Source organism: Podarcis filfolensis, assembly GCF_964270895.1.
Source record: "Podarcis filfolensis genome assembly, chromosome: 14".
NCBI classification, from domain to species: Eukaryota; Metazoa; Chordata; class Lepidosauria; order Squamata; family Lacertidae; genus Podarcis; species Podarcis filfolensis.
Window position 1 is genome coordinate 14137711 of NC_139616.1, and position 9041 is coordinate 14146751.

Here is a 9041-nt window from a genome sequence, read left to right on the forward strand (position 1 = left end):
CACATTTAAGATCTTCCTCATAGGTCTTCCTCTGTGTGCCCCCTATGTCTGAATTACAATGGTTGGCCACACAGATCAGGATGTTTTCAACTGCAGCAGCAACACCGTTAAGCCACTCCTCTAGGGATGCACATCTCCCTTCCTTCCTGTTATTTTTAAGGCAGCTGGCCAAGACTGTCATGTTCCAGAGTGCTTTTGGATTTGTTTAATATTGGATATGGCTTTATATCAATTGCTGCTGCTCATGCTTTCATTATTATTGTGATGAACTGCTGCTGATTATTCTAACTTCCCCAATCTTCACCAATTGCTGGGGGGGGGGGAGAGAGAGAGAGAGAGAGAGAGAGAGAGAGAGAGAGAGAGAGAGAGAGATTGGGAATAGCATCCTGAATGAGGTGGTCTAGGACTCCAAGTTTCTGCTACGTGTCTAAAAGCCAAGGGCTAACACTATAGCAAGCCATGAATGCAGCACTGTCATTTATAAAGATCATAGGAGATTCAAGTTCCACTGCAATCGTTCTCTCGTTCACTTACAGAGGTACTCTATGCTGAAACATTTTTAGCCTCTTATTGAGCTCTCAATTAATGGCAAATGTTGCAGGAGGAATGCTTCTCTGTGCTTAATAAGGAAAAATACGGTAGAAGATAACAAAAAACCAAGCACACGTATTAACATTTAATGCTATTTAAGCATACCTGAGTTTAAGGCTTTCTGAAAGTCTTTCAGCTTCTTCAATAGCCTTTTTTATGTTTGTAGGTCCAAGCATTGAATGAAAGTAATCCTGAAATTACAAGAAGCATAAAACCATTTCAAGCAGTGTACCATTGCCCAATGTACACAGAAAAAATTCATTAGTCATGATCTTTCTGGCACTATGTCATAGATGAATAATTGACAGTTTCAAATGGAGATTGCAATGAGCGGTTGCTCTCTCTCTTGAGCTTCCAGTTCTGAACTTACGGGAAATGAGTAGTTGTCTCATTTATGGCATTATTCTGAATTTACAGATCTTACAGAGCGAAGGAGCAGAGACAACTGCACCTCCACTGTCCATCACAATAGTGGATTACTGCCATGCGCTTTGGTGCCTAGTGCCCAATACAAATTTTCGCCTATGGTGTCCCTGATAGAAGTGTTCCACTTTCTCCAATCAGTGGTTTATTACCTTGAATTTTCAGATGCAATATTTAACTTTACATCAAAATATACATAAAACTACTCATAACTGGATACCTACTTGTTGCTGTTTGAAATCTGTCCTCTTCTTAATAAGATTATACACAGTCACATACTTCATGTAAAGTACATAGGCTTTCTCTTCATCTCTGTCCAACCGGCACTCCTCAGCTGCTTTGAAGATCTTGAGGGCACTCTGTACATAACTTGAAATGGAGGCAAAGAATTCAAAATCACAAAAGTTACTGGAATGTCATGAATGCAGACTACATAAAAGTAGAACTTCCACCTACAATGATAAGCTGCTTTAAAGAACAAATGTATGAACAAGCAATTTTCTTTCTCAAAAGACAAGTCAGTGTTATTTTATGATCTACCTTTAAATTATTTTCTGCAAAAAGTGCTCAGCTTCCTTAAACATTAACTCACCCCCTGAAACTTGACAGCCAGGAAAGTGAATGATACAGCACTCTTTTAAAGTGTAAATGGTGTTTTAGCTATGTGTATGGAGCACAATATCTATTAGAACATATTTTCCATTAATTCCAAGAAACAAGATGGAGACTAAGTCAACTAAGCAAATATCCATACCTCTTAGTACTGGTTTTATCAGCTTTTACTTCTGTCTTTTTGTTAAGATCTTTCAATGAAGTGCAGAGGTATAGGTCTTTAGGTACAGATGCCACAGCAGGCATGTTAGTATATAGATATGTCTCCTCAGGAGGATGCTAAAAGCTTCAAAGGGATATTATAGGTCTTTGAATTACTCAGCAACCCTGGCTGTTTCCTGAAAAAATAAAGATTTCAAATTAACAAGATTTCTTATTAACAAATACAAAGACACATCCTTTGACCATTTTATGAATGCTTGCCTACAGAAACTTTAAAGACACGAACACAAGCGTGAAACGACTTTTGAAACAGCTCAAGTAAAAACAGGACTTTTCACCCTAGAAAAAGAGGTGCTGGTACTCCAGGGTAATTTAAGCACCCCCTGAAAAAAAATATCACTGAATAGAACTCTATTCAACCCTATTGCTTTCTCAAAAACCACCAGGTTATCAGTTTCAGCTTTCAGGCATGCAATTTATGTGGTGCAAAATTATCTGTTAGAAAATGTACTCAGACACACACAAAAAAAGGATGAGGAGAAAATACTGGCAACAAGCTCTTTTCTACAACCCTCACTATGAAGAGATAGTCCATTTTCACTCCATCCAGTAATATACATATGTACCTTGTTCAATTAGTCTCAAGCAGGTAATCTTAGCTGTTTTTTCTCCCACACTGTGGATTACCAATAACAAAGACTTCATATCCTGGAAACTTGAAGCCTTTTCTAAATATAACTTCAAGGTTCAACACGTCATGTCATTATTTTTTCTCCACCACCTAAACAGCACATTGTGATTAGGTTTTGCTGAGATTCAATGCAGTATTGCATTAGGTATTATCCAAATAGAGAGAAAAAACTCTTATAACATTACTATTTACTAAAGGCTACTAACATCTGCAAGGTCATAAAAATACAGCCAACTTGCTCACTGTTGCACAGATAACAGGCACATGAAAACAATTCCCATGGCGACCGTGCATCCAGTGTTCATGGGAAGAGACTTTAAATGAAGACATTGGTAATATCATAAATATTCCCCCCCCAAATATAGACAATAGTTGCATTTGAACATCTGCACATATGTGTGAATTGGGGAAACATATATTTTGTGTTTAACTTCCCCCTTTTAAATTATCAATTTACTTCATGTGAGAGCAAGATGAAGTCATGCACTTAAATAAGCTTTTTGTTTTCATTTGATTTAATAAGTATATACTAATTACATTCCATTAGTATTCCAGTAACTTTTGTTTTAGATTGTTTTAGTATCTGGACCATATGATTACTTCCACCAATATTATGTGGAAACCTGATCATAGCCTGTTTTAAGTAACTATCAACACACAAGTACCATGAACTGGGTCTCAGTAATTGTTCATACAGTGGTACCTCTGGCTGCGAACGCCTCTGGTTGCGTACGCTGTGGGTTATGAGCTCCGGTAACCCGGAAGTAGCTGCTCCTGGTTGCAAACTTTGCCCCGGGATGCGAGTGGAAACTGCATGCCGGAGGTTCGTGCGCAGAGGGAGGCGCACTTTTGCTAATGGCGCCTCAGGTTATGGTTAGTTTTCGGTTACGAACGGACCTCCAGAATGGATTCCGTTCGTAACCAGAGGTACCACTGTCTTTGCAAAACAGATATCACAGAATTGTGGAGTTGGGAGGGATTCTAGTCATCTAGTCCTACTCCTGCAATGCAGGAATCTCAACTTAAAGCATCCATGACAGATGGCCACCCAACCTCTGTTTAAAAACCTCCAAGGAAGGAGAAAGTACAACCTTCTGAGGTAGTTGATTCCGCTGTTGAACAGTTCTTACCATCAGCAAGTTCTTCCTGATGTTCAGTCAGAATCTCCTTTCTTGTAAATTAAAGCCATTAGTTTGGGAGCTACTCCCCGGTGCAGGAGAAAAAAAAACTTGCTCCATCTTCCAGTTGACAGTCCTTTAGATCTTTGAAGATGGCTATCATATTTCCTCTCAGTCCCCTCTTTTCCAGGCTAAGCATACCCAATTCCCTCAACTGTTCCTCATAAGGCTTGGTTTTTCCTTGATCATCTTGGTTGCCCTCTCTGCACATGTTCCAGCTTGTCAATATTCTTCTTGAAGTGTGGCACCCAGAACTGGATGTGGTATTCCAGGTGCGGTCTGACCAAGGCAGAATAAAGCGGGACTGTTGCTTCCCTTGATCAGGACACTATATTTCTGTTGATGCAGTCTAGAATAGCATTAGATTTTCTGCTGCCGTATCACACTGTTGACTCATCCTAACCTTATGGCCTAAATCCCCTAAATCCTTTTCAGATGTACTACTGGCAATCCAAGCGTCCCTCATCTTATATTGGTGTAGCAGGTTCTTCCTGCCCAAGCGCAGAACCAGACATTAATCCCTATTGAAATTCCTTTTATTAGTTTTGGCCCAGTTCTCCAATCTGTTATACTGAATCCCAGCTCTGTCTTCTGCTACCCCTCCCAGCTTGGTGTCTTCCACAAATTTGATGAGCACCCTCTCAATTCCTTCATCCAAGTCATTTATAAAGATGTTGAACAACAACAGGCCCAGGACAGAACCGTGTGGTACACCACTTGTCACTTTTTTCCAGGATGATGAGGAACTATTAGTGAGCACTGTCTGGGTTAGGTCAGTCAACCAGCTACAAATCCACCTAATAGTTACCTTGTCCAGCCCACATTTTGCCAGCTTCTCCACGAGAATATCATGGGACTTTGTCAAAAGCCTTATTGAAACCAACATACATGAAGTCTACAGCATTCCCCTGATCCACCAAGCTTGTAACTCTATCCAAAAGGGAAAAAAGGAAAAGAAATGAGATTTGTCTGGCATGACTTATTTTTGAGAAACCCTTGCTGGGTTTTAGTAATCACAGCATCCTTTTCTAAGTGCTCTGTTGAATTATCTGTTCTAGGACCTTACCTGGTATTGATGTAAAGCTCAGGTGATCAGTCAGTAGTTACCTGGGTCTTCTTTCCCCCCTTTTTTTGAAGATGGGGACATTTGCTTGCCTCCAGTCCACCTGTTCTCCAAAAATTCTAAAGCATTATAAACAGAGGCTCTGAGATTACATCCACAAGCTCCTTTAGTACCCTTGGGTGCAGCTTACCAGGCCCTGGAGATCTGAATTCATTTAAAGTAGCTAAGTGTTCCCTTAGCACCTCTTTTCTTATATTGAGCTGCGGTTCCCTCCTTAAATCATTTATTCTGTTATCACCAGGTAGAGCACTGCTTTCCTTTTGGGTGAAGAGGCAAAGTAGGTGTTGAGCAGTTCTTCCTTCTCTGTCCCCAAACAGCATTTCTCCATCTTCTCCACACACAGGACCTACTACTTGCTTGTTCTTCCTCCTGCTTTGAACATAGCCAAAGAAAGCTTTAAAAAACATTTTTAACTTCTCTTGTAAGCCTGGTCCACCTGTCATTCGCCCTGCAACTGTTGGCTACACAGGTATACTCTTCCTTTGTGATTTCCCCTTTCTTCCATTTCTTATACATGCCCTTCTTAAATCTTAGGTCATCTGTAAGCTCCTTATGCAGCCACACCAGTTTCCTTAGACGCCTCCAACTTTTCTTTTTTGTTGGAATTGTTTGCCTTTGTGACTTCAATATATGATCTTTAAGAAATGCCCATCCATTTTGGACTCCCTTCTCTTTGAGTACTTCTGACCATGGTATCACTTAGTTCCTTAAGTTTTTTGAAATCAGTCTTCTTAAAATCCAGAATGTTTTTACAATTACACCCAGCTTTCCTCTGGTTCTATTTCATGAATCCCAAGAGGCCATGATCACTTCTGCCCAAGTTTCCCAGTACTTCCACTTTGTCAAGTCAGTTCCTCCCTGTTAGTGAGGACCAGGTCCAAGTTGTAACTTCTTCCACCTTCTGGTAAATGAATTGTCAGCGAGGCAATTGAGGAATTTGTTGGACCTTACGTTCTTGGCAGAGTCTGAGTTCCCATAGATATTGGGGTAGTTGAAGCCTCCCATGACTACTGTATCTCTCATCTTTGAATGTCTGGTAATATGCTGTAGGAAGGCATCACCCAAATCTTCAGTCTGGCTTGGAAGTCTATAGCAAACAGCCACAGTAAGGTCACTGTTGCTTCCCTTTCCTACAGTTTTTACCCATATACTCCCAATTAGCCTTCCTTCGTTATGCCCTTTCCTTCAAGTGTGTAGAAGCTGGTGTTAAAAGTAATAAGCAGTACTACAATGTTCTTACCATTTATTGCTTGCATTTACACATGAACTGTTATTAACACATAAGCGCAGGAAGAGGAAACAAGGATACACTTCCTACATTCCCCACATATATACTGTGTCGTAAGACTGAGGAAGAGTCAGCTGGCAAAACCAATACCTCTACTATAGACAGCCACGAACATAATCGGACAGTAAACAAGGTAGGTAGAGTATCAACCAGTCAACAATCGGCTCTGGTAGAGTATAAATATTACTAATTCAACATCCATCTTTCTCCTGGCTACTTTATCCTTCGGTATTTATACAGTTGCTGATATATATGTTTTAAAGTCCATTATATTCCTATAACTTCACTGACTGTAGTCTCCCATGTGAAGACACTACCATGTACTCATGCTCCTAGGACCTGTATGTCAGAGCTTTCCAAACTTTTCACGTTGGTGACACGCTTTTTAGAAATGCATCATTTCCTGACACAGTAATTCAGTTTTACTAGCAAGGTAAAGGGACCCCTGACCATTAGGTCCAGTTGTGACCGACTCTGGGGTTGCGGCGCTCATCTCGCTTTATTGGCCGAGGGAGCCGGCGTACAGCTTCCAGGTCATGTGGCCAGCATGACTAAGCCGCTTCTGGCAAACCAGAGCAGCGCACGGAAACACTGTTTACCTTCCCGCCGGAGCAGCAGCTATTTATCTACTTGCACTTGACATCCTTTCAAACTGCTAGGTGGGCAGGAGCAGGGACCGAGCAACGGGAGCTCACCCTGTCACGGGGATTTGAACCGCTGACCTTTAGACCACAGCGCCATCCGCATCCCATTTTACTAGCAAACCGGAGGTTAAACTAACCCTTTTCCAGGCCCGGGAGGAGCACTGGAAGCATTCGCACGACACAGCTACACACGGCAGCTGACACACTTAACGTGTCGCGACATAAAGTTTGGAAAGATCTGCTGTATGTTCTCGTGCTCCTAGAACATGTACGGACATCCCAAGAATGCTCCCTCTTGGCATAACTTATTGGCACAATTATCCAATGGTGTTGGCTTCTGCTTAAATTCAGTCTCAAGGCATGGAAAGGTTTGGGAGGCATTACTCACTGTAAATCCACAACACGCAAGTTAAAACTGTGAGCACACACCGCTTACTTCACAGAACTACTTCCGCACATGAATTTCCATTACTCGCGTAAGACAATTCTGCATCACTACAAATGCATGTAAGGAGGAAGAGGAACCAAACACTGGAACGTGACACACACTCACCTACAGGTCAGATCCTCCATGTGTGAATTTCATCATGGGTAAAGTCACCCCAATTACATTTTGCAGGCTTCCTACTGGCCTTGTTTGATGTTTTATTGTGTTTTTAATATTCTGTTGGGAGCCGCCCAGAGTGGCTGGGGAAACCCAGCCAGATGGGCAGGGTATGTATGTATGTATGTTTTAATAATAATAATAATAATAATAATAATAATGGTAATTACTATTGATATTACTATTATTTTATGTGTACACCCATTTCTGTTTAAGCATATGCTTAGAATGACATACATACAGCGTGGATGGGCCAAACCGGCATTTGAAAACACGCCTGTCACATAAACGCTCCAGGAAAAGGGCCAGGGTTGGCTGCGGTTCCCTGCTGATCACGCTTGGGGGGGGGTTAAACTCGAGTAACGTGTGAATGCAACCTCCCAGGTCACTCACCAAGGTGACATTTTACTGGACATCGTTGGGGGGGGGCAGAAATGACTCCCGCGGTTCCCTCCTCCATTTCCCCTTTTTTTCTGCTCGGTATGGACTTTCTCTCAATTCCTTATGCCTCCCGTCATCTCGCGGCCTCACAACCCGTCTCCCCAACGCCGCCACCCCGGGCTCCTCCTTGCGGGCCCACAGAAGGGCCCCTCCACGGCCAACACGGACCCCGCCGTCTCGTGTGAGCCGAGCCCCACAGACGCGTGTCGGGTCTCCCCTCCAAACCCCCTCCCCCCCCCCAGCCAGCAAGCCTCGTTCTCCGGGCTCCAGTCCAGCTTGCCCACCCCGGGGTCCTTCCTGAGGTAAAAGAGGGCAGGCCGCTCCGCCTCTCCCTTCTCTGCCTCCAGGAGGCCTTTCCCGGCCCACCGCACTCACCGCTTCGGGGGTCTCGCAGCCGCAGCCGTCGCCACCACCTCTTCCTCCTCCCTTCGACCCGGCCCAGGCCCATGTCCCAGAGGCGAAACGGCGGAGGGAAGATGGGCTGGAGGGCGGCCTTCGCTTCCGAGGCGGAACTGGGCTGAGGCGGCGGAGAGGCGGCCCGTGGGCGGGGATAGGGGTGGCTCTTCCCTCAGCGGCGGGGCTCGGGCCCAGCCTCCCTGGCAAAGGGGCTGGGCTGCGGGAATGGCTTACTTACGGTACTCGTAGGGAAGCGTGTGTAGGGGTAGCCGACTGATAAACAGCGCCACCAAATCTTTATTTTTTTATTCAGGGTTTCAAGAGTGTTATATATGAGGTGGGGAACTTTATGGACGGGGGTTTGCCCGCCTTTTCACTGAAGGAAGGATTCCTCGCCTGACAGAAATTTAGTCCTCTGGGAAAGCAGAACTGCTTTCTTTTGTGAATTATATGGACAGAACTACCGGTTTTTATAATTGTATTTTTTTAATAATTTTTTTAATTGATTTTCCAACATAAATTAAAACACATTACAACTGACAATACATAGACAAACAAACATATAAACACGTATAATTTCATAACCTCTTTTTCTTAAGCCTTATTTCAACGACTTCCCCATACCTCCCTTTTCTGCATCCCTATTTTAATTTTTTTCAGCAACCCCTAATTTCAATTACTTATGATTCACTTTCTTTAATCCTTTTTCTCTTACCCAATCATTTATCACTGCAATTCTGTTTTACGTTACCCATGACATTTTAGCACTCATTAATTTTACAACAGTTCTTAAGATAAACTTTAAATTTCTTCCAATCTTCTTCCACCGTCTCTTTTCCTTGGTCACGGATTCTGCCAGTCATCTCAGCCAGTCCCATATAGTCTATC

The 9041-nt window shown here is 42.9% G+C and overlaps 1 protein-coding gene across 3 annotated transcripts in view; it reads right to left on the reverse strand.

The window, feature by feature from the left end:
- USP8 (ubiquitin specific peptidase 8) overlaps window positions 1-8375 on the reverse strand; it is a 34859-nt gene extending 26484 nt beyond the window's left edge. The window contains exons 1-4 of one of the 3 annotated variants that reach the window (XM_083586298.1): window positions 8133-8375; window positions 1769-1964; window positions 1239-1383; window positions 697-782 (exon numbers count right to left, since the gene is read on the reverse strand). In XM_083586298.1, coding sequence (XP_083442424.1) covers window positions 697-782; window positions 1239-1383; window positions 1769-1872 — 335 coding nt within the window. In that variant the 5' untranslated portion in view covers window positions 1873-1964; window positions 8133-8375. The remainder of the gene's footprint in view (window positions 1-696; window positions 783-1238; window positions 1384-1768; window positions 1965-8132) is intronic. The other 2 variants (XM_083586300.1, XM_083586299.1) reach the window with 2 other exon arrangements.
- Window positions 8376-9041: the final 666 nt, after the last annotated feature.